General features: G+C 42.8%; 2 protein-coding genes across 4 annotated transcripts in view; one reads left to right on the top strand and one right to left on the bottom strand.

Moving 5' to 3' along the window:
- The window catches only part of PWWP2A (PWWP domain containing 2A), a 73,839-nt gene extending 59,416 nt beyond the window's left edge, over nt 1-14,423 (top strand). The window contains exon 3 of the mRNA XM_039460397.2: nt 1,277-14,423. Coding sequence (XP_039316331.2) covers nt 1,277-1,329 — 53 coding nt within the window. The 3' untranslated portion in view covers nt 1,330-14,423. The remainder of the gene's footprint in view (nt 1-1,276) is intronic.
- Nucleotides 1-26,368, bottom strand: part of TTC1 (tetratricopeptide repeat domain 1) — a 52,510-nt gene that overhangs the window by 644 nt on the left and 25,498 nt on the right. For 2 of the 3 annotated variants that reach the window (XM_010345333.3, XM_003934756.3), the window contains exons 4-7: nt 24,786-24,898; nt 21,352-21,388; nt 16,432-16,580; nt 14,422-14,476 (exon numbers count right to left, since the gene is read on the bottom strand). In XM_010345333.3, coding sequence (XP_010343635.1) covers nt 14,422-14,476; nt 16,432-16,580; nt 21,352-21,388; nt 24,786-24,898 — 354 coding nt within the window. Of the gene's footprint in view, nt 886-14,421; nt 14,477-16,431; nt 16,581-21,351; nt 21,389-24,785; nt 24,899-26,368 lie in introns of all 3 variants that reach the window. The other variant, XM_074390293.1, reaches the window with a different exon arrangement.

A 26,368-nucleotide genomic window follows, 5' to 3' on the forward strand; every position in this document is an offset into this window, starting at 1 on the left:
AATACAGGAATGAACAGAAGCAGGAAGGCACCAATTAATCTTTCCTTACCATTGAGTACAAAATATAAAAGTATCTCTTTGCAGTTAAAGAAATGCCTACTTTTAATATGATGAAAGCTTCCAGGAGAGTTCCCAGCCCCTGTTCGCCACTCAGCAGTGCAGTCACTTCAATGCCATCCACCCCAAGCCTGTGCTTGCATAGATGAGAGTGGAGTCCTGCGGCTCTCTCTGGGAGATCAAAACCTCCTGTCCAAACTGGCCAGTATTATCAAAGGACACAGGCTTCTGGGGTGAGTGCAGGGAAAACCAGTGGTGCTCATGGCATCGTGCCAAGCCAGGTCTGCCTGGCAGTGAGGGCAGAGGTCCCTCCAAGTCTCTTCTCTCTAGAACAGCAGCAGCCACCTGCTAAATTTAATTTAATTCATCAAATTTCCACTGAGCCTGATTCACACTCAAGAGCTTCTGGCTTTCCTAAGCAAATCCTTAGCTTCTATACCAAACTAACAATTTCTTAGAAATGGGGTCTTGTTTATTTGCACAGCAACCTCAATAGGACTTTAATAGTCCAGGCTCCTCTTCTCAAGCTTCAGGCTTTATTTACTCATGACTCGGGTGAGGTATATAGGCTGGGTACAATGGCTCATACCTGTAATCCCAGCACTTAAGGAAGCCGAGGTGAGTGGATCACTTGAGGTCAGGAGTTCAAGAGCAGCCTGGCCAACATGGTGAAACCCCATCTCTACTAAAAATCCAAAAATTAGCTGAGTGTGGTGGCATGTACCTGTAGTCCCAGCTGGGGCAGGACAATTGCTTCAACCCAGGAGGTGGAGGTTGCAGTGAGCTGAGATCACGCCACTGTACTCCGGCCTGGGCGACAGAGACTGTCTAAAAAAAAAAGAAAAAGTCATGGTATATAACCAACAGTTCTTGCCAAGCGTGGTGACTCATGCCTGTAATCACAGCACTTTGGGAGGCTGAGGTGAGAGGATGGTGTGAGCCCAGGAGTTCAAGACCAGCCTGAGCAATGTGGTGAGACCTACAAAATTTTTTTAGAAAAACAAAAAAATAACAGTTCTGATGCTGTTTTTAAGATATAAGAGGGTTATGGAGTTAGTATGTCAAAAGTTGGAATTTCCAGAACATTTCAGAAATCTAAAGGGATTTACAGAGCAGTGGAATGTAACATCTGAAACTAGGAATGTTCCAAAAAATTTTGGCTGGGATGGGTGAATAAACAGTTTCAACCCTTTCTAAACTGCTTTAATTTTTCTTGCAGGTCTGCTTCCAGTGGAGGTGAGAATGAGGGAAAATGAAAAGAGAAATCCCTAACCACCAGAGGTACAGGCTCCTTCCCACTTAGCAGCTTTTCTCACTCTGCAGCCTCCTATCTTAGAGTAAAGCCCAGGTAAATAATTTAAAGATGCATGGCCTTGGCTGGGTGCAGTGGCTCACACCTGTTAATTCCAGCACTTTGGGAGGCTGAAGTGGAAGTATCACTTGAGCACAGGAGTTCAAGACCAAAGGTTCTCACCATGAGTTATTAAGAGGATCACTTGAGCCTAGGAGTTTGAGACTAGCCTGGCAATATTGGGAAACTCTGCCTCTACAAAAATTTAAAAATTAGCTAGGTGTGGTGGCACACGCCTGTTGTCACAGCTACGTGCAGGCTGAGGTAGGAGGACTGCTTGATCCCAAGGAGCTCAGAGCTGCATTGAGCCATATCATGCCGCTGCACTCCAGCCTGGGTAACAGAGCAAATAAGACGCATGGCCTTTACATTTTAAAGGCCTTCCTAATTCATGGTGAGAACTTTTGGTCTTGGGCTTAAGAACTAGCCCAAAGAGGCTCACCATGTCCAGAAAAAGGCCAATCCATCTTGGGATAAAACAATTAATTGAGAAAGCTCCCAGAATCTGGGACAGCCGTTCTTCAGGCTGGCTTCCCAAACCTAAACCCGGACACACATGCTCAGTGCTACTGCTTGTGTCACTGGCGTAAACCCTGGGTGCCTGCACATGGGAGCAGCATAGCCTCAGGCAGACAGGTGTATGGGGGTGGGGGGCTCACAACAAGCAAGAGAAAGACAGGGCAGCCTCAGGGCAACCTGAGTTAGCATCACCAATCGAGAACTCTGGCAGTTTGTCCTGGGGTTGGAAAAAGAGGATGGGGGTGGGGTGGGAGAACCATTAAGAGTGGCCCAATAAAATGTTGGTACTGGGAAATCCTTGGCTCTTGTGACATGGAGTGAGTGAAGTGAGAATGAGTCTCAAGAGCCACTCACATCAGACTCCCGAGGAGGGGCTGCTCCATGCTGGAGAAGCCTGTGGTCCAGGTACTCTGGATGGTCCACTGAGCCCACGGCCACTACCTGGATAGAGGGAATCACAAGCCCATCTCCAGTGCCAGAAAAACAATTTAAAGTACAAACTGGAGATTTTACTTGGCATCTATTATGTGAGCCAATGGGATGTAAAGAATAATAGTTTCCACGTGTGATGCTCACAGTCTAGTGGGGAGGCAGACACAAAAGACTGAAGTGTGCTTTCTGACCTTGCAGTGGGGAGGAAGCCTTTTCAGGAGAGGCCACATACCACAGTGCTCTAGGGGATGGGAATAGGTCCAGAATGATAGCTGTGTCACTGTGCTTGAGAAGGCAGCGTCCTCAGGCAGCAATGGTTTGGCTTTAGGCTGGTCTGCACTAAACGAGGTTTCCCTCTAGTGCAGGAAGATCATTCCAAGCTAGGACTGCAAATAACTTCAAACTGCCAATAAGAGGAAGAATTCTCTTTCCCAGGCCCTCACTTTGCCTAACTGGCTAATGGGCCTGTCTGCCACAAGCTACCTTTGAATTTTTAGCTTGGTTGATTCTATGGTGTGGCAGTCGTGAAGATGTGCTTCTCCAAATGCAAGGGACAGAGTGGCTGCACTCTAAAATCCATCAGCACATTCATGCAGAGGCCACCCTTCCCATGTGCTGCTCCCAAACAACACCTGAGCATGCCAGGAGCTGACTAGGGACTCGTCTGATGGGCAGCAGTGGCTCCCCAATGGCTTTGCTGAAACTTTCTCAGCATCACACTTCAGTGGAAAACTTTCTCCCTCCCCGCCTTCCTCCTCCACAGGGGTCTGTCACCTCTGCCAACATCCTCCAGCTCCCAGCCCCATTTTCCCTTGCAGGTGTTTCCCCCAATAAATCTCTTATACTTCTAATCCTATCTTGGCTTCTATTTTTTGGATGACCCAAACTAACACATAATTTTTCTTTTTGCTTCAATTCCAGTACCTCTGCCTTTATAATATTCCACAACAGTTTCACAACCATCACTTACAGAACAGAATAGAAAATGCAAAATTCTGCTTTCTAAATGTGACTACATATATATAATACCTGGCAGGTAGCAGACACCTAATAAAAGACACACAAACAGTCTGCATTAGAGAAGACCTAAGGTCACCCGAAAGACTCAACCAACATGTACTGATGACATGTGTGGCACCTGCTGCGTGTGGTGGAGATGCAAAGATACGTGGCATGGTCTATACACCAAAACAAGTTTAGAATTTGAAAAGGAAGAAAAGACATACAAAAACAACTCATATGTAGCCGAGTTATAAAATGCTATGAGAGTCAGGAAGAGGAAGATTTCTTCCAGCTGGAGCAGGAAGAGAGGAAAGGAGTGGAGGAAAGAGATTTGTTCTATCTTTGTGTAAGAGATTGCACTTGAATCAGGCACCAAAGGCCACAGGACTGCAACCATCTGAGACAGAGGTGGTGTCAGTGCAAGCAAAAACAGCGTGAGCCAATGGACAGAAGTAGGCAGGCGAGCCATGGGTCCAATGAGGCTGAAGTGGGGCAGGCAGGTGCCTCCTGCCAGGCTCTCCTGAGCCAGGCCCATCAGCCTATGGTGCCCATGCCACAGGAGGCCACTGACGGCTTGAGAACTGAGCATTCTGGGTTAATAATCCTGTGGCAAAATGAAGAAAGAACCAGAAGGGGAGGTCATGGGGCTGGTTCTGACAGAAAGTTAGTTCCTCATTATGGGAAACAGGCCATTGATTCACTGAACAAACATTAACATTTCTACAATGCTTGGGTAGGTGGGCTCTGAAGCCAGAGTGTGGTCAGTGAAACATAAAAGGGCAGAACAGTATGGTAGAATCAACAAGTTTTTTGTGACTGAAAAATTTACCTCTTGCTGTTTGTGCTGCTGACAGAGAAGCAACAGCCTTCAGTGCAGCTCAGGCTCCTAAATACATGCACATTCACACACCCACACGTTTTTCTGCCTGCTGAGTAGTCAGGTTGGGTGCTCAGAGGCTACAGCAGCTTCCTTGTATCCAAACAGGATCATCTGCCAAACTAGTCTATCCGCCACACTTTCCACTGGCTGTCAAATTCTGTCTTCCTGGTCTGGACAGTCATCAGTGAGGTTTCCTTGTTTCCATCTACAGCACATGTGGAACCTTCACTCAGCCTGAACATGTCCACATGTCCCTAACTATTAGGATCTCTTCTATTAGACTAGATCCCATGGCAAAGAGAAGAGTCCAAAGCTGCTCGTGCTTAGATAAGAATGTTTAGAAACAGGGATCGGTGCTTGCTACTGGATTCAATTGATAAATACGAATTTCTCTGCCAAGTAGCGTATCACAATAACCCAGCTGATTTGTTATGCATAACTTCTCTTTGGAGATACTGACTGTACACCAGGCAGTTTACTCTGAGCAAAACCAGGAATGCTGTTTGTTTTTATCTCCTTAAGATCACTCAGGCATAGTTTCAATGGAATAGCTCCGTTGGGACTTTCTTTGTTTAGATGAACCAAATTGCATACAACTGAATCCTAATACATATCCTCCTGTGAGGCAGGAAACTAAAGCATGCTGCTTACTATAGCTTTTCTCTGAGCAAAAGTCAAATCAGGAGAGCCCAGCACAGAAATGATAAAATTCGTGCCCAATTCAAACTCTTATACAGGCAGACCTCATTTTGTTGTGCTTTGCTTTTTTGTACTTTACAGATAATTGTGGTTTTTACAAATTGAAGATGTGTGGTAGTCCTGCACTAAGCAAGTCTGTCGGAACCATTTTTCCAATAGCATGTGCTCATTTCGTGTCTCTGTGTTCTATTTTGGTAATTCTCATATTTCAAACCTTTTCATTATTATTATATCTGTTATGGTGATCTATAATCAATTATCTGTGAGGTTACTATTGTAGTTGTTTTGGGGTACCAAGAACTGCACCTGCGTAAGACAGCTAACTGAATCGCTAAGTGCTGTGCATGTTCTGACTGCTCCTCGACCAGCCATTCCCTCTATCTCTCCCTCTCCTCAGGTTTCCCTATTCCCTAATATTGAAATTAGGTCAAGTAATAATCTTGTAATGTCCTTTAAGTGTTCAAGTAAAAGGAAGAGCCAAACTTTAAAATAACAAAATTAAAAGTGCTACTTCAATGAACACATGAATCAGAAAGCAAAACAGTCTTCTTGCTTATATGGAGAAAGTTCTAGGTGCCTGGAGAGGAGATCAAACCAGCCACAACACACCCTTAAGCCAAAGCCTTGGATTACCACAGCAAGGCCCTAACTCTCTTCAATCCTACGAAGGTTGAGTGAGGAAGCTGTTTTAAGAAGCCATTTCCATAACATAAAGTGCAAAGTGAAACACCAAATGCTGAAATAGAAGCTGCCAAAAGTTATCCAGAAGATTTAGCTAAGATCACTGATGAAGGTGGCTACACTAAACATGTTTTCGGTGTAGATGAAACAGCACTATATTCAAATAAGATGCCATATGGTACTTTCATAGCAACAGGCGAAAGTAATTCAATGCCTGGTTTCAAAGGACGGGCTGACTCTCTTGTTAGGGGATAATGTAGCTGGTGACTTTAAGTTTAAGCCAGTACTTAATTACCATTCCAAAAATCTTAGGGCCCTTAAGAATGACGCTAAATCTACTCTGTCTGTGCTCTAGGAATGGAACAACAAAGCCTGGATGACAGCACATCTATTTATAGAATAATTTACCGAGTATTTTAAGCCCATTGTTGAGACCTACTGTTTAGAGAACAAGATTTCTTTCAAAAAATTGTGGCTCACCGACAATGTGCCTGGTCACTGAGGAGCTCTGAGATGAACAAGGTGTAATTTTGACTTTTTAGTCTTATTATTTAAGAAATACACTTCATATGGCTATGGCTGCTGAGATGGTCAAAATACCAACATTAACAGCAGTTTGAAAGGAGTTACTTCAACCCTCATGGATGACTCTGAGGGGGTGAAGACTTCAGTGGAGGAAGTTGCTGTAGATGTGGTGAAAATAACAAGGTAACTTAATTTTGAAGTGGAGCTTGAAGATGTGACTGAATTGCTGCAATTTCATGATAAAACTTAAATGAATGACGAGTTGCTTGCTGTGGATGAACAAAAAAAGTGTTTTTTTTGAGATGGAATCTACTCCTGGTGAAGATGCTGTGACACTGTTGAAGTGACAACGAAGGATTTAGAATATTATATAAACTGGATGGGCTCAGTGGCTCATGCTTATAATCCCAGTACTTTGGGAGGCTTAGGCAGGCAGATCACTTGAGGTTAGGAGTTTGAAACCAGCCTGGCCAACATGGCGAGACCCCATCTCTACAAAAATAGAAAAATTAACCATCCTGGCCATGGTGAAACCCCATCTCTACTAAAAATACAAAAATTAGCCGGGTGTGGTGGCACGCATCTGTGGTCCCAGCTACTCGGGAGGCTGAGGTGTAAGAATCACTTGAACCCAGGAGGCGGAGGTTGCAGTGAGCCGAGATTGTGCCACTGCACTCCAGCCTGGCAAGAGAGCAAGACTCCGTCTCAAAATAAATAAATAAAAATAAAAATAGAAAAATTAGCCAGGTGGGCTGGGCGCAGTGGATCACAAGGTCAAGAGGTAGAGACCATCCTGGTCAACATGGTGAAACCCTGTCTCTACTAAAAAAAAAAAAATACAAAAAATTAGCTGGGCATAGTGGCGCATGCCTGTAATCCCAGCTACTCAGGAGGCTGAGGCAGGAGAATTGCCTGAGCCCAGGAGGCGGAGGTCGCGGTGAGCCGAGATCACGCCATTGCACTCCAGCCTGGGTAACAAGTGCGAAACTCCGTCTCAAAAAAAAAAGAAAAATGAAAAAGAAAAATTAGCCAGGTATGGTGGCATGCACTTAAGAAGCTGAGGCCAGAGAATCTCTCGAATCCAGGAGGCGGAGGTTGCAGTGATCTGAGATTGCACCACTGCACTCCAGCCTGGGCCACAGAGTGAGACTCTGTGTCAATAAAACAAAAAACAAACCCCAAAAATATTACATAACCTTAGCTGATAAAGCGGTGGCAGGGTTTGAGAGGACTAAGTCCAATACTGGAAGAACTATTGTGGGTAAAATGCTATCAAACAGCTTTACATGCTACTGAGAAATCTTTCATGAAAGGAAGAATCAGCTGATGTGGCAAACTTCCTTGCTATCTTATTTAAAGATACTGCCACAGATACCCCAATGTTTAGCGACTACCACCCTGGTAAGTCAGCAGCCATCCACATGGAGGCAAGGCTCTCCAGCAAAAATGATTACAACTCTCTGAAGGTTGGGATCATCGTCAGCATTTTTTAGCAATACAGTGTTTTACAATTATGTACATTGTTTTTTTAGACACAGTTGTTTCACACTTAATAGACTATAGTATTATGTAAACATAACTTTTTTTTTTTTCTTTTCTTTTTGAGACAGGGTCTTGCTATGTTGCCCAGGCTATGTTGCTTGCTATGCTGCCCATTCACAGGCGTGATCCCACTACTGATCAGCATGGGAGTTTTGACCTGCTGTTTCTGACCTGGGTCAGTTCACCCCTCCTTAGGCAACCTGGTGGTCCCCTGCTCCAGGAAGGTCACCATACTGATGCTGAACTTAGTGTGGACACCCAATCAGCATAGTGCCCTACAGCCCAGAACTCCTGGGCTCAAGCGATCCTCCCACCTCAGCCTCCCGAGTAGCTGGGACTACAGGCACGCGCCACCTCACCCAGCATAAACGTAACTTTTATATACACTGGGAAACTAAAAAATTCTTGTGACTCGCTTCATTGTGCTGGTCTGGAACTGAACCTGCAAGATCTCTGAGGTATGCCTCTATGAGACCTTGGGTAAATTAGAGGGCTGAAAAAAGCCTTACCAAGAACTTTCAAAGGAGTGGGAACTATTCTTCTAAGGGAAGCCTCAGGATAGCAATTAAGAAATCAAGAAAAAAGCAAAGCACTGAAAATCCACTGATATCCCCTACTGAGGGAACAACCAACCACAACAAGGAATTGGTTTCTTGTGGAATGTGGCCAGAGTGCAAAATACCACAAGTGTGCAGTCTGTAATGACAGTATTAGCCAGGGTAGCACGAAGAGAAATGTGGAAAAAAAAAAAAGACTCTGGGTTTCTGTACCTACATGTATAGCTTCAGCAGCCTTAAAAGAGGCAGTAACAAGTCAGTCTTTCTTGTGAGCGTCAGTGAGGGAGCTGATTCTAGGACATTCTACTACTTGCAAAGCAGAAAGCACACAATACTCAGGTCTAGCCAGAAGAATATGCTGAACTTAGCAATGATATGTTCATTCTACCTCCATATGTAGCTCTTGACTGTGGCACTAACACAAGATAATATTTTTTTCTTTTGAGACAGGGTCTCACTTTGTTGCCTAGACTGGCATGCAGTGACACCATCACAGCTCACTGCAGCTTTGACCGCCTAGCTCAAGCAATCCTCCCACCTTAGCCTCCCAAGTGGCTGGAACTACAGGCACATGCCACACGCCTGGCCCATTTTTCATTTTTTGTCAAGACAGCGTCTTGCTATGCTGCCTAGGCTGGTCTTGAACTCTTCAACTGCAGTCTTGACACCCCCTTGCCGCCACGCTAAAGTGATCTTTTTACCTAGGCCTCCCAATGTGCTAGGATTATAGACATGAGTCACCATGCCCAGCTCCAGATGGTATGCTTAATTCAGTGCACAATGTGCCCTCATCAGATTGCTAGTGGCCAGGAGTAAACAACTGCATGACTTTAGGGATCAGGAGACCAGGAATATGTTCCTAGAAAGTGAAGGTAAGTGGAAAACCTGGGTTGGATTATGAACAAGGCCCACATGTGTGCCACAGTGGTCAGGGCAGGGAGCAGCAGCAGGGGCTGGTGAAAGGAAGGCAGATTACTGGGGCAATGCCCTGTCTTTGTGTCTATGGTTTCTTTGAGGGAAGAAAGTTAAGGTAGGAAGAGCAGCACCTCATGGAATGGTCCGAACAGATGCCATACTTGTGTTTTGGGTCATACTCCCTACCCAGGATCTAGGGCAGAGAAGCCTGGTATCCCCTGCACACCCAGTAAGTGGTAATGTGACTGACTCTATTCCTCCAGTGGCAACTTGTCCAAATACAGAGCTGAGATCTGCAGTCTAGTGAACTGGAAGGCCACACATTCTGAAATGTCTGCTTTCTAGTTTTTCTCTGCTGCAGCTACAACACAAAGAAGAAAAGATAAAACTCAGTGTCATGCCTGCTTTTGCTCAGGTATGAGGTCTCTCTTGGAGCAGAACTGAATGCCCCTCTTAGCCATGCCCTTCTCTGGCCTTTTATCCCTCACCTGACTGCGTCTACACTCCGTCTTCAACTCATCAGGGTCATTAAAGTTGAGTGTGCATCAGAAACACTTTGAGGGGTTAAAACTGAGATTGTTGAGCTCCATCCTAAATCTCTGATTCAGCAGGTCTGGAGCAGGGCCTGATATCATGCATTTTTGGCAGGTTCTCAGGTGCTGATGTTCTGGGCACCATATTTGAGATGCAGCCTCAAAAGGTAACTTGCTTTGCAACTGGTGATTAGAATCATGATGAGAGGGCTTATATTAAAAAATGAATTGTAAACACCCATCTCTAGTGATTAGAAGGATTAAGCTGCCTGGGTAGAGCTTCCCTGTTAGACAATGTGAAAAGTAGTTACTTTTTGGAGAAAGTAGATGATTCTATCTGCTACCTTACAGTTCAATAAACTGAGATGACAGACCAAGGAAGAACCAAAAATATACACATACAGATTTTACTGACAATTTCACTTGCCTGAAAGACTTCTTGGCTGGGGCAGCATATAGGACAAAATAATTTGCAAATGATGACAGATGCCTTTACCCTATATTCTTTTCTGTTTGTGATCAAAGCTTGTTTAGAGACCCATAGCATCATCCCAAGTACAAATCTCTTGCCCTCCCAGCATCGAGATCGCGCCATTGCACTCCAGCCTGGGTAACAAGAGTTAAACTCCGTCTCAAAAAAAAAAAAAAGAATTACTCATGTCACCAGCTCCTGTGCAAAGAACCAACCCCCAGGAAGGCACTCTTCCCATAAGGTGACACAGCCACACCTCTCAAGGTACTCCTGAGGGCAGAGCAGGAACACTAGGAATTTGTCCTAAGTATCTGACAGCTGAGCAGAGGAGCTTCAGGGTTGCTCAAAGTGTCTCATCAATTTTACTTTTATGTATTTTTTACTATTTACCTATGTGAGCAAAATATTTAATCCTGTAAAATTGAAACAATGAAATATACCCATAAAGGCTCAGATATACTCATAAAGGCTGTGTCTGCCATATACAACCTTACTTCAAATCTTTGATCCTCGAACTTACCTGATTATTCTGATTATAAATGCCATACTGTACATTTGATTTTATATAAAACTCTACTTTTTTTCCCTATATTGTGGTTTCACATGAGATTTTTCTTTTCATTTTTCTTTGTTTTTGAGACAAGGTCTTGGCTCTGTTGCCCAGGCTGGTACTATCATAACATTGCAGACTTGACCTCTTGGACTAAGGTGATCTACCTCAACCTCCCAAGTAGCTGGGACCACAGACTTGTGCTACCATGCCTGGCTAATTTCTAAAATTTTTTTGCCGAGATGGGGGCCTCGTCAGGTTGCCCAGGCTGGTCTTGAATTGCTGGGCTCAAGCAATCCTTCCACCTTGGCCTCCCAAAATGTTAAGATTACAGACATGAGCTACTGCCCCTGGCCATTTTTTTTTCCAGCTGTTTAGAAAACCGTGAAATCATTAGAGAAAAAGCAAATAAAACATCAATGACTAATTGCTCAAAAATGCTCTGAGCCTGTTGGGAGGCTATGTCCAGGGTCTCTATTTCCATCTCATCACACCATCAACCATACATGCCCTTAAGTCCTTCTAAACCTTACATTCTAGGGCTGGGCACAGTGGCTCAGGCCTGTAATCCCAGCACTTTGGGAGGCCGAGATGCATGGATCACCTAACGTTGAAAGTTCAAGACCAGCCTGACCAACATGGAGAAATCCCATCTCTACTAAAAATACAAAAGGATTAGCTGGGTATGGTGGTGCATGCCTTTAATCTCAGCTACTCAGGAGGCTGAGGCAGGAGAATCGCTTGAACCTGGGAGGCAGAGGTTGCAGTGAGCTGAGATTGTGCCATTGCATTCCAGCCTGGTGACAGAGAAAGACCCTATCTCAAAAGAAAACAACAACAAAACACCTTATATTCCTTGGTTATTATGGCTGTGAGGCAAATTATTCCAGAGAAAAGGACATTAAAAAGGCACTAATCCAGCTGCTGACCACTTTCCTCAAGGGATCGTCTTCTGTGACCAGCAAGGACTGTGCCACTAGGACTAATGGCCACCCTGGGTCTTCTGTTCTAAAGATTATAAATGATAGGCTAGAAAGGGCAAAGCAGGTAACTGTTCTACCCACTAGTAATTCCTATCAGGAATTTTTCCCCTATAGGTAAATAGCTCTTTTTTCTAATAAAAAGGAAATTACAGAGATGAAAGAAAAATCAAGTTAAAGAATACTGAACAAATCTAAATAAAAACCCATTTTGTACTACTCAAAGTGATCTACAGATTCAGTGTAATCCCTGTCAAAACACTGATGACATTCTTCACAGAAATAGAAAAACCCTAAAATTTGTCTGGAACCACAAAAGACCCTGAATAGCTAAAGTGACCCTGAATAAAAAGAACAAAAGCTACAGGCATCACACTACCTGATTTTATAATTTTCTTTTTTTTAGAGACAGGGTCTCACTCTGTCACCCAGGCTTGAGTGCAGTGACATGACTGTGGCTCACTGAAGTCTTGACCGCCTGGGCCCAAGTGATCCTCCCACCTCAGCCTCCTCAGTAGCTTAGGACTACAGGTGCACACCAGCACACGTGGCTCATTTTTGTAGTGACAGGTTTTGCCATGTTGCCCAGGCTGGTCTCAAACTCTTGGGCTTGGCTTCCCAAATTGCTGGGATTACAGGTATGAGCCACTACGCCCAGGCCTCACTACCTGATTTTTAAAATTTTTAACTGCTTATCCTTCATAGAAGCCATCGCGTTAACAGGAAATAGCATAAAGATCATGCAGTCCACTGTGAAAAGCTTGCTAAGAACTTCTAAATGATATTAATTTGCATTCAGAATGTCTAGCCTCCAGGGAGCTCACAGAACATGAACTAAAGTTATGTCATCTGTAACAAGGAGGAAAGAATTAAGCTCTTGTGGGGGCTGAAATTCCATGTAAAGAGTGATTTCTCTCTTCTAGGTTATCTACTGTGGGGTAACACCTAGGGCAGTATCTTATTCATGATTTTTATATTCATTAAGGGAAAAAAGGAACCTACACATTCAAACTACTCCTGTGTAACAACACACATTACCAAGCAACTTAAGCTGGTTAAGTCTAATGGGAGGTGAATTCATTCTAGAAGCAACTGAGGGAATGAATTAAATTTGAATTTTTTCAAATGAAGAGAATGACGTAAGAAAAACCGAAAGCCTTGGAGACAGAAAACTCTGATGCATTAGAATTTATAAAGACAAGGGCAAATGGAAGTTTTAATTGCACCTGGAACTAACAATAGGCAGTAAGATTCAGTTTATACCAGTCCCTTACTGGACTGCTTTTAAAAAAATGGACTAAGAGATCAACACCTTCCAGACCCACTGTGGCCATTCACAAGGTTATCTTTTTCAGCAGGAAATTCAAATACTAAATGCAAATACATTTTTTTTTTGGCTAAAATAAAACATCACTGTTAATAAAAACAGGTGAGAAAATGCTCTTTTCCCTCTTCTCTTTTTTGAGACAGAGTCTCACGTGCTCTGTTGCCCAGGCTGGAGTGCGGTGATGCCATCATAGCTCACTGCAACCTTGAACTCTTGGGCTCAAGTGATCCTCCCATGTAACTGGGACGACAGGCAGGCAAATGCCACCAGGCCTGGCTAATTTTTTGTAGAGATGGGGTTTCACCATGTTGCTCAGGCTGGCCTTGAACTCCTGGGCTCAAGCAATCCTCCCACCTTGGCCTCCTACAGTGCTGGGATTACCCAGGAGCCACTGTGCCCGGCCAAGTTTAATTAAATACGTAAATTAGGGGAAAAGCTCACCACCCTCCTTCTTTTTTGGAAAATCTGGGGAAGCCTCCAGAGCTATCGCAAGTCTGAAGCAGCAATTTTTACAGTCTGAGTCTGCCCAGTGGGGCCAAAAGACTCTGAATAGTCTAGGTTAATGGCCTCCTCTCAATCAACTTGGCTATCAGAATGATCCTTGGAGAAATCTGTTCCCATTCTCCGGATACTGATGTCTGAAGGCCATAAATGGCAGGCAGGCCCAACTTAAATAATTTTTCCTTTAGGGCCACATGATTGCAATTTATTAAATGTAATTCAAATAACATTAGAAAATAGTCATAAAGGAAAATACATGGCAGATCTTGACCAGCAAAACATCAGACAGGTTACAAGCGGAATAGACTTAAGCCTTACTCCTCTTAATCAAGCAGACTGCTCGTGGGAGCTTCTCTGATTCCAACTATAAAACGCTTTGGCAAATACGAGAAATAACTAACCAACCCCCAGTCTTTTTTCCCTTCATTCCCAATTTCTGCCCTCTCACATGTTCTCAAACACTAAAGAGACTTTGAGTGCCATTTTCTAAATAAAAATTCTCATGATCTGGACTGCATCCTAATGAACCTCAAGGAGAGATAATGCAGTGAAGAAACTGAACTGTTTATACGGGTTGGTGGTATCCTAGGATTTTTAATCCCATGTAAGCATAATCCCGGGAAACTGAATTATGCTTAAATTCCTGAAGGCAAGAAAAATTTCCAAGAAAAACAAAAAGGAAATTTGGTTTCTGAAAAAGCTGATACCCTCTCTAAGCCATGCTGCCCCTTCTGGGGTCAAAATAACTCAGAAGTCAGTAGCCTTGTGGCACTGCAGCCCACAGTAAAGGCAGAGTCCAGAACTATGTCTCACTGCTGTGTTCTTCTCTAGTATTCACGATGTCCCCATCCTAGATTCCTAGCTGTTTATGATCAAGTGAAATAAGAAGTAAGCTTACCTAACATCTCTTCTTTTAGTCTTTCATTACGTTCTTCAATTTGCTTAGGCAATCTCTGAGGAAAAGAGGAAAAACAAGGGCTGGTTAAAAAAAAAATCCTTTGACTTTATTTTGAATTTGAGAAACATGAGAATCCTAATACAGAAATAAGATCAAGTTGAGTATATGTCTATGATCCTATTAAATAAAGAAAAAAAAAGGAACGCAAGTATTTGTGTTTGTGGGCGAGCTATATAAAGACAAAAGTTCTCTTTGGGTCAGGTGCAGTGACTTCTGTAATCCCAGCACTTTTGGAGGTTGAGTTAGGAGGATCGCTCAGCTCAGGAGTTTGAGACTGCCTTGGGCAACATGGCGAAACACCATCTCTACAAGAAATACAAAAATCAGCCGGGTGTGGTGGCATGTGTCTGTAGTCGCAGCTACTCAGGAGGCTGAGATGGGAGGGTTGGTTGAATCTGGGAGGTTAAGCGTGCAGTGAGCTACGACTGTGCCACTGCTCTCCAGTCTGGGTGACAGAGACTCTGTCTCAAACAACAACAAAAAAGTTTTGTTTGGCTCTATTTCTAGTTCTTAATAGAATGCCTACACTAAAGGAGGGCACTGATACAAATTTAACATAAATACATACAGAAAAAAAGTCTGAAAGGATACATATCAGATGTTTACAGTGTTATATTTAGATGGTGAGATTATGAATGACACTTGAAATGTTTTTTTATTAATTTGTATTTTCTAAGTTGAAGTCCCTTCTTTATACAATCTAATTTGTTGAGAAAAGGTCATATCAATCTTGGATGTTCTTTTTCTTTTTTTCTTTTAGAAATGGGGGGGTCTCACTGTGTTACCCAGGCTGGCCTTGAACTCCTAGGCTCAAGTGATCCTCCTGCCTCAGCCTCCCAAAGTGATAGGATTACAGGTGTTAGCCATGAGCCTGGTTGGATGTTCTTCAATAATCATCTAGCTCAGGGTTTCTCAACCCTGGCACCACTGATATGTTGGATGGACAACTCTTTGTTGTGGGGTCTCAATGTGCATTGTGGGATTTTTAGCAGCATCCCTTATGTATACTCACTAGACTGCAGTAGGACTTTCCCAGTCATGACAATCAAAATGTCTGCAGACACTGCCAGATGTTCCTGAGAACTGCCCCAGTTGAGAACTACTGACAGAGATTAGTCTTTGTTTGTTTGCTTATTTTTTTTTTATTTATTTATTTTTTTTTTTTGAGACGGAGTTTCCCTCTTGTTACCCAGGCTGGAGTGCAATGGCGCGATCTCGGCTCACCGCAACCTCCGCCTCCTGGGTTCAGGCAATTCTCCTGCCTCAGCCTCCTGAGTAGCTGGGATTACAGGCACGCGCCACCATGCCCAGCTAATTTTTTGTATTTTTAGTAGAGACGGGGTTTCACCATGTTGACCAGGATGGTCTCGATCTCTTGACCTTGTGATCCGCCCGCCTCGGCCTCCCAAAGTGCTGGGATTACAGGCTTGAGCCACTGCGCCCGGCTGTTTGCTTATTTTTAAGAGACAGGGTCTTAAGCTGTTGACCATAATGGAATGCAGTAATGCAATCACAGCTCACTGTAGCCTCCAACTTGTGGGCTCAGTGATCTTCTCTGACCCAGGCTGAAGTCAGTGGTATGATCTTAGCTCACTGCAACCTCTGCCTTCTGGGTTCATGCAATTCTCCTGCCTTGGCCTCCTGAGTAGCAAGGATTACAGGTGTGTACCACCACCCGGGCTAATTTTTTGTATTTTTTAGAAGAGATGGGGTTTTGTTGTATTTGCCAGGCAGGCCTCGAACTCCTGGTCTCAAGTAATCTCCCCGACGCGACCTCCTGAAGTGCTGGGATTACAGGCATGAGCAGTTGTGCCTGGCCTCCCATGTATCTTGATAAGCTCCTCAAAAGCACAGAAACGAAATTTAATTGTGTCTGAAAGGATTATTTAGGATTCACTTAGCAACACAGGGAATAGAAGAAAAAATATTTTAAAAAATTTTAGGTTTTACCATACAAGCTTCTCTTGCTTGATGTATTGATGGATCTTTTCCTAATATAGATTTATAGTCTTCCAGGGCTTCGTCCAGCTTGTCCGTCTTCTCATACAGTTCTGCTCTCCTCAATATTGCCCTGATATAGCTTGGGTTTAACCGAATTGCTGTAAGAAGAGAAGAAATAATTTTTATCACAAAGACAAAGGGCCTACATATCTTTGGCTGTATCAAATTCCTTCATCAATCATCCTCCAAGCGTACAAAAAGAAGAGTCATTTGTCAAAGTGGATACCTGACACTGGAAAACTTTTTCTGTAAAGAGCAAGATAGTAAAGATTGTAGGCTTTGCGGGCCAGAGAGACCATCTGTGTTGCAAGTCCTCAAGGATGCTACTGTAGCATGAGAGCAGGCACAGAAAACATGTAAACAAACAAGAGTGGCTGTGTTCCAATAAACTATTTATGGACACTAAAATTTAAATTCACATAATTTTCACATTATCATGCAATATTTTTCTTTTGCTTTCCAATAATTTAAAACTGTAAAAATAATTCTTAGCTTTTAGGCTATCAAAAACAGGTGGCGGGCTGGAATGGCTTGTGGCTGTAGTTTGCCATATACTGGTTTATACCCTAAGTGCTGGTTTTTACCCACTTGTCATTTATCCAGGCCAGAACAGGCCAGAACATGGAGTTCAAGAGCACAGTGAAAGAGTGAGAGAGAATCTGAAGATACAAATTAAAGAGTTAAGGGAAACCAGTCTGGTGGCAGACTTCACCATTCTTTTTTTTCTAGCTCTTGAATACTAAGATTACGTTTCTAGTTAAATCCTCACTGTTTCTTCAAACCTCAAACTATTGCTCCAGCACTATGAGGTGGTTCATGCATAAAATCCCTTCCTTTATCCAACATCAGCTGCCCTTGAAATAATCCTTTGCTATGTTTTGGTTCAACATACTGCATTTCTTCTGACCTCAGGTGATCCGCCCACCTTGGCCTCCTAAAGTGCTAGGATTATAAGCATAAGCCACAGCACCCAGACTACTACATCTTTTAAAAAATGGAAGCCTCGGCCGGGCGTGGTGGCTCAAGCCTGTAACAGCACTTTGGGAGGCCAAGGCGGGTGGATCACGAGGTCAAGAGATCGAGACCATCCCGGTCAACACGGTGAAACCCCGTCTCTACTAAAAATACAAAAAAAGGCCGGGCACGGTGGCTCAAGCCTGTAATCCCAGCACTTTGGGAGGCCGAGGCGGGTGGATCACGAGGTCAAGAGATTGAGACCATCCTGGTCAATGTGGTGAAACCCCGTCTCTACTAAAAATACAAAAAATTAGCTGGGCATGGTGGCGCATGCCTATAATCCCAGCTACTCAGGAGGCTGAGGCAGAAGAATTGCCTGAACCCAGGAGGCGGAGGTTGCGGTGAGCCGAGATCGTGCCATTGCACTCCAGCCTGGGTAACAAGAGCGAAACTCCATCACAAAAAAAAAAAAAAAAAAAAAAAAAAAAAAAAAAAATACAAAAAAATAGCTGGGCACGGTGGTTCATGCCTGTAATCCCAGCTACTCAGGAGGCTGAGGCAGGAGAATTGCCTGAACCCAGGAGGCGGAGGTTGTGGTGAGCCAAGATCGCACCATTGCACTCCAGCCTGGGTAACAAGAGCGAAACTCCGTCTCAAAAAAAAAAAAAAAAAAAAAAAAAAAAAAAAAAAAAAAAAAAAAAAAAAAATGGAAGCCTCTAGCTTTTATTTTAAGCAAGATACCACAATTTTCCAACTAGTGGATAGCTTCTAATTATGCAAATATGTGTTGAAGAGACAGAAGTTTCCCCATGATGATGATGATGATTATTTTTGAGACAGAGTCTCATGCTATCACCCAGGCTGGAGCACAGTAGCTCAATTTTGGCTCCCTGCAGCCTCAACCTCCCCAGGTTCAGGTGATCCTCCCACCTCAGCCTCCTGAGTAGCTGGGACCACAGGCATGTGTTACCATACCTGACTAATTTTTGTATTTCTTGTAGAGACAAGATCTTGCCATGTTGCCCAGGCTGGTCTTGAACTCCTGGGCTCAAGCCATCTGCCCGCCTCAGCCTCCCAAAGTGCTGGGATTACAGGCATGAGCCATTGTGCCTGGCCCCACGATTACTTTATATAATCCTCTAAAACCAGCATATCCCTCTAACATGATTTTCCTTCTCAATATACATAATGACAATGGGCCAGATGTGGTGGCTCATGCCTGTAATCTCTTAGCACTGTGAGAGGCTGAGGCAGGAGGATCGCTTGAGCCCAGGAGTATGAGACCACCCTGGTCAACATAGGTAGACCACCCCCCCTTTTTTTTAGACAAAATAAAAAAAAGTAGCTGGGCATGGTGGCATGCACCTGTAGTCCCAGCCACTTAGCAGACTGAGGTGAGAATGAACTTAAACTTTATGCCAAGGATGAAAACCCTGGAGCTCCAATATGACCTCAGAAATAAGCTAAGTTCTTTGCCAAGGCTTATGAATTGAGAGAGAAGATTAAGAAAGGGAGGGAGGGAGAGGAAGGTGGGGGGGGGGAGAGAGAGGGGGAGAAAGAGAGAGAGAGAGAGAGAGAGAGAGAGAGAGAGAAAGGGAGAGAGAGAGAGTGTGTGTGTGTGTGTGTGTATGTGTGTAGGGTGGGGATTGTTGGGGGCTCTCAATACAAACAAACCATACTGATGTAAATGTAATTTGCCCATGAATACAATGCATATATCTATAATGACCATGTCTAACCACATAAATATTAGTTTAAGCAAGTCCAAAAACAAATCCGGAAAACACTTTGGTTGGAAAACACTTTCTTCTCCTTTCTCTCATTTTCTAGGCAAGGCTCCTACACTTTGGGCTGCAGCTGGAAATAAACTGTTTCATATGGAAATGAACTATTCCTTACAATATACCATGCTAATCACGCTTACAAGGCATTTTTTTTTCACCATCTGGTTACAGAGAAAGCAGCTCTGAAAACCAGCAGCTTGTTCCTAATTTAAACTTCTCAAACCCACACATCCTCACATAAAGGAAATAGGTTAAATAACTTCTTTCAAACAAAACAGTACATTCAGAATTAGTTCCAGTCCAACTTGGTAACAGATCAGAAGTGGTTTTCTATATTATAATGTAGAAACAGTTTCATTCAGATACTATAAGGAAATACCAAACATAAAGAAAAGAAAGCCAGTAGAGAGGGCACCAAATTAATTAGAGAAAAAAAATAGAAGTGTTAGAGGCATTTGAATCAGAGTAGCTCCATCTTGAATAGGGGCTGGGTAAAATAAGGCTGAGACCCACTGGGCTGCATTCCTAGGAGGTTAAGGCATTCTAAGTCACAGGATGAGACAAGAGGTTGGCACATGATACAGGCCACAAAGACCCTGCTGATAGAACAGGATGCAGTGAAGAGGCTGGTGAAAACCCACTAAAACCAAGATGGCAATGGAAGTGACCTCTGGTCACCCTCACGGCTCCCTATATGCTAATTATAATGCATTAACATGCTAAAAGACATTCCTACCAGCACCATTATAGTTCACAAACGCCATAGCAACATTCAGAAGTTAACCCCTAAAAAGGGGAGGGGGCCTCAGTTCTGGGAAATCTCTGCCCCTTTCCCGAAAATCTCATGAGTAATCTGCCCCTTGTTTAGCATATAATCAAGAAATAACTATAGGTTTACATAATTGAGCAGCCCACACTGCTGCTCTGCCTATGGAGTAGCCATTCTTTTGTTTACTTCTCTAATAAACTTGCTTCTTCACTTTATGGACTTGCCCTGAATTATTTCTTGTGAGAGGTCCAAGAACCCTCTCTTGGATCTGGATCAGGACCCCTTTCTGGTAACAGCAAGGGAATACATGCTTAGTGTGAGAGGGGATCTAGAGAACATATCAGGTTCTCTCTTCAACTCTGTCATTCTCCTGGAAACTATTATCTAAAGAAAAACTGAAAAAATATAAAACGAAAACAGTGATTTGCTAGAAAAACTTCTGAGACTGAGATGCAAGAAAAAGTGATGATGTGTATTCTCCACATGAAGTTGGTCAGAAAGGCGACACCTGACTGGCCTATCAGGCAATTTTTGAAAACAAAAACAAAAACAAACCACAATACAACTGTAGTGATCCCATATCTGAGGTATCTCTATAAAAGTTGGTGGGATGACATGACCTTAATAGAACTTAGAGATCATATAGCAAAGGCTTGATTCATTGTGTAGAATCTGAAAGGGTAAAAAAATGATGGGAAGTAGGTTGGAAGAATTATGACACCCGAAAAGACTATCAATTCACTACCAGAAATTGTCCCTCATCACAGTTGTCCCCCTTCTCAAAATACACAGATCCAAATGCTCTAATGGCAGCTACGATCTTCAATTTGAATCTTTACAGAAAGTAATTAGGGACTACAGCAAGTAAATTCTATTCCACGAGTTCTGTTGCCAAGACAGCATTGAATTTTTCTTTTCTTTTGGAGACAGGGTCATTCTGTCACACAGGCTGGAGTACAGTGGCATAATCATGGCTCACCACAGCCTCAACCTCCTGGGCTCAGATGATCCATCTCAGCCTCCTGAGTAGCTGGGACTACAGGTGCATGCCACCACACCTGCCTAACTTTTGTATTTTTGGTAGAGACAAGGTTTCGCCACATTGCCCATGCTGAAGGACTGAATTTTTCTTCACGTGTATAGCAGTATAGGAGAAACTGATTGAATTATCCATTCAAAAGCACAGTTGTTCTAAGATGACTATTAAATATTATCTCTGAAAAGACAGAATTATAAAGCCACCTCTTGAAAGGCCCCAGAGAAACGGTACACATGTACAATGCACACCGGACCCAAAGCCCCTCTGTCTGACATAATGCTCCTGGATGTTAACATGCAGTGAGATGAACAAGGCTGTACCTTTGCTGCAGTCATTGATGGCCATTTCTTTCTTGTCCTAAAAAGAAATACAGTATTAACATGTGTTGCCCTAGTTTTATCTTAATGGCCCAAAGGCTCAATGACATTATCTGATCACTAACAACTGCTTATGAGATACAGAATGCTTTTCGAAGAAATTACACAAAAACCTGAGTGTTACTTCCAAGATAAAATTCAAAATTAACATGGGGATGGCTCTGATCTGAAAGCCTGGTGGTAATGCATTATTCAAGTTGCTGCTTTCTGAAAGTGTCTTTAAAGATTGTTCTAAATGATCTATTACATTTGCAGGACACTTTATATTACAAAGCTGACACTGAGAAACTCTGTGACCTAAAACAGGGCAATGATTGCCATCTGAATAACTGAATTACCCTCCTCTCTTATACCCCAAAGCGGTATCTTTCAAAAAGTATACAGAAGCTCCATCTACAGACCCACAGTGTGGCTTGTCATGTAGTCTCAGATATAAACCTTAATTCATATACTGATCAAACAAAAATACAAAACATCTAACGAATTGAACTTTCTGAATCTAGAAGCATGGCATAGCGGAAAGAACACTGGATGTCCAAGAACTGAATTCTGGTCCTGGCTCTGACAATAACCTGCTCTTTCAACACTGGCCATGCTACTCTCCTTCTCTAGGCCTCAGTTTGTCTCATCTAAAATAGGAGCAGGCTGAACTGGATGTTACATAAGATGCCTTATAGCTCTAAAATGTCCATTTTCCTGAAATTAAAAATTTTCATATTACAGAAATAAGTTATTTCAAATAAGTGTTCAATATTCTCACAATGCCTACTGTAGCAAATACTAAATATTTTGCAGAATATTTCAGAGCAATGTCAACTACATTGTTTCAGGATTCAATCAAAAGCAGTTTCAGGGCCAGGTACTGTGGCTCATGCCTATAATTCTAGCATTTTAGGGGACCAAGATGGGCGGATCACTAGAGGTCAGGAGTTCCGGACCAGCCTGGCCAACATGGTGAAACCCTGTCTCTAGTAAGAATACAAAAATTAGCTGTGTGTGGTGGTGGGTGCCTGTAAGCCCAGCTACTTGGGAGGCTGGGGCAGGAGAACCACTTGCAACAAGGAGATGGAGATTTCAGTGAGCCGAGATCACGCCACTGCACTCAAGCCAGGACAACAGAGCAAGACTCTGTCTCAGAAAAAAAAAAAGTTACGGGATGAGGAGTGATGACTTAATGAGTATGGGGTATCCTTTTAGGATGACGGAAAAGTTCTGGAACTAGATAGTGGCATTGGGTGTATAACACTTTAAAGGTATTTTAATCCACTGAATTGTACATAGAAACGCACTGCATAATGACGTTTCAGTCAATGATAGACTGCATATAAAACAGCAGTCCCACAGGAGCATAATGGCGATGAAAAATTCCTATCACATAATGACACAGTAGCCGTCGTAACATCATGGTGTAACATCATGGTGTAACCTACTATTCAGGTATTTGTGTGATGCTGGGGTAAAAAAACCTACCACACTGCAAGTTATGTGCAAGTATAACATAGGCTGGGTGCAGTGGCTCACACCTGTAATCCCAGCACTTTGGGTGGATCACCTGAGGTCAGGAGTTCAAGATCAGCCTGGCCAACATGGTGAAAGTCCATCTCTACTAAAACTACAAAAATTAGCTGGGCATGGTGGTGCACGCCTGTAGTCCCAGCTACTCAGAAGACTGAGGCATGAGAAGCACTTGAACCCAGGAGATAGAGAGATTGCAGTGAGCCAAGATTATGCCACTGCACTCCAGTCTGGACGACAGCATGAGACTCCATCTCAAAAAAAAAAAAAGAAAGCATAACACATACATACTTGATAATAAATGGCTGTTACTGGTTTATGTATTTACTATACAGAATTTATTATTATGTTAGCATGCACTCCTTCTACTAAAAAAAGTTAACTGTTAAACAGCCTCAGGCAGGTCCTACGGAAAGCATTCTAGAAGAGGGCATTGTTATAATAGGAGACGACAGGTTGAGTCGCCCTTGAAGACCTTCCAGTGGTACTAGATGTGGAGGTGGAAGACAGTGATACTGCTACTCCTGACTGTGTAGGCCTAGGCTACTGTGTGTATTTGCATCTCAGTTTTCAACAAAAAAAATTAAAAAGTAAAAAAAAAAAAACCAACTTATTTTTATTTATTTGTTTTGAGATGGAGTTTCGCTCTTTGTTGCCCAGGATGGAGTGCGGTGGCACGATCTCGGCTCACAGCAACCTCTGCTTCCCAGGTTCAAGCAATTCTCCTGTCTCAGCCTCCCAAGTAGCTGGGATTACAGGCACCCGCCACCATGCCCGGCTAGTTTTTGTATTTTTAGTAGAGACGGGGTTTGACCATGTTGGCCAGGCTGGTCTCCAACTTCTGACCTCAGGTGATTTGCCCGCTTTGGCTTCCCAAAGTGCTGGGATTACAGGCGTGAGTCACTAAGCCTGGCCCAAATCCAACTATCTAACTTTAGTACTATTATGGTATACAATAAATATATTTGTACTCTTACCTATTCCACATTCACTTTGTTATACTAAAGGTTCTCAATCCTTTGGAAATACACAATGCTTTTAGAAGTTCCCTGACACCCATTTTGCATTTAAGGGTACCTTTTTTTTTTTTTTTTTTTTTTTTTTTGAGATGGGGTGTCGCTCTTGTTGCCCTAGCTGGAGTGCAATGGCACGATCTTGGCTCACCGAAACCTTTGCCTACCAGGTTTAAGTGATTCTCCTGCCTCAGCTTCCTGAGTAGGTGGGATTATAGGCCACCATGCCTGGCTCATTTTGTTTAGTAGAGACAGGTTTCTCCATGTTGGTCAGGCTGGTCTCGAACTCCTGACCTCTGGTGATCTACCCACCTTAGCCTCCCAAAGTGCTGGGATTAGAGGTGTGAGCCACCGCACCCGGCCTTAAGGGTACCTTTTATCCCAATGGTTGGACATTTCTGCCAGTGTCCATACTTTGAACAGGAAAATCAGAATCCTAGGAATAACCATTTTAATAGATGCTTTAAAGCCCAGAGTTTTCACCAGTGTTTCCCTGTGCCTTTGCATATTTATATAGAATCCCAGCGGCCTAAAACAAGCATCTAGTTCTATTCTAGGATATGTACTACTTGGCTCATTGCTTCATTAACCTGCCTTAGTTTAGCAAAAAATCTGCCACTCCTCCTTTCATGAAAGTATTCATTCAGCTACTTTAATGGGGAATGTTAACAGTAATCTGACTCAAGTTTTTCAAAATATTTTCTATACTCCCTGTGGCCTTTACATCAGGGAAATATATGGGCAGGCAAAGGGAGGCGGCAATCTCTGCTAGTTTTTGGAGAGAAACTATGGCATGAAAAGACTGCAAGTCCATGTGCTTTTTAAAAAGAAAATGTCAAAGATTCATACCTGCTTCATCCTTGCTGCAGCTCTATTTGAAAACAGAATCGACCTGTCCTTTTGGAAGCAGGATGGGCATATTTCGAGGGCTCGACTATAAGAACTTTCAGCTTCTATATAATCTGAGGATGATAAGATAAAGAATGAATGGTCATTATGATTTTATTCCTGTTACTACCATATTCCACAGAATCTCAGAAGCAGTTTTCCATTCATAGGATGAAGGTTTCGAGTTAAAAGATGGTCACAGTCTATTAAGTCTTGGGCAGTAAAAATAATTTCCTCTTAGGCCAGGCACGGTGGCTCACGCCTGTAATCCCAGCACTTTGGGAGGCCAAGGTGGGTAGATCACGAGGTCAACAGATCGAGACCATCCTGGTTAATATGGTGAAACCCCGTCTCTACTAAAAATACAAAAATTAGCTGGGCATGGTGGTGCACGCCTGTAGTCCCAGCTACTAGGGAGGCTGAGGCAGGAGAATTGCTTGAACCCAGGAGGCGGAGTTTGCAGTGAGCCGAGATCGCGCCACTGCACTCCAGCCTAGGTAACAAGAGCAAAACTCTGTCTCAAAAAAATAAAAAATAATAATAATAATTTCCTCTTTTCTTCTCTCTCTTTTCTTCTCTCTTTAAAGGAACAGTGTTTGCTTGTGCCAATCTCACAGGCTGTGCTTGGTAAGCTGACAGCTGAACACGCTGTCAGTGACAAGCCCTCAGTACTCAGGAGTCCTGGCATTTCCTAAATGTTCAGTTTTCATTTGGCTGGGCAATTGAGAAAGGAGTTTTCAAAGGATGTTAGAGAACTGGATAGATGAAAGGGATTAAACTCTGGAATCCATGGCCTGAGACAAAGAAAAATTATACATATTTGTTTTCATTAAAACTACTGTCCTTTCATACAGTCAACCTGGCTAAAACTGCATCCATGAAATGTTTGAAGAGACATTTGATAGAGCTAAAAGCAACAATATAAAAATCAATATTTAAATCAAGACCTTAAAAGAGAAAATGGTGATAAATTTATATATTCATTGTTACATGCATAATTATGGTCAAGATAGTAATAGAAAATTGCCTATATACTCCTCTCTCAGGTTTGCAATATTTAATATTAACATACAAAAAATATGCTTTCAAAATTAGAAGCATTTGTTCTATTAGAAAAAAATTATTAATGATTACTGAATCAGGATATAAGAAAAAAAATTTTTAATCTGAAATCAGGTAATTAGGGTAACTTTTGGAAAACAAAAAAACTCTGAAAATAACTAAGGAAAAATGTTAACACTCTTAGATTTCTGAAGCATATACACTTTAAGATGTGACAGAAGATTTAAATTATCAGAATGAAGCCCACCAACTTATTTCTAAGCAAATGTAGGAATTGCAGAAGGACATGAAGAATCTCTTTCTACTTAAGGCATCCAAAGAAAATGGCACATGAAAGAGCAACCCTTCTGAAGCAGTTTGGAGAATTTAAAAAGAGAAAAGAAGGCTGGGCACAGTGGCTCACATCTGTAATCCCAGAACTTTGGGAGGTTGAGGCAGGTGGATCACAAAGTCAGGGGATCGAGACCATCCCGGCCAACATG

Source organism: Saimiri boliviensis, chromosome 20 (assembly GCF_048565385.1).
Source record: "Saimiri boliviensis isolate mSaiBol1 chromosome 20, mSaiBol1.pri, whole genome shotgun sequence".
Classification (NCBI taxonomy): Eukaryota; Metazoa; Chordata; class Mammalia; order Primates; family Cebidae; genus Saimiri; species Saimiri boliviensis.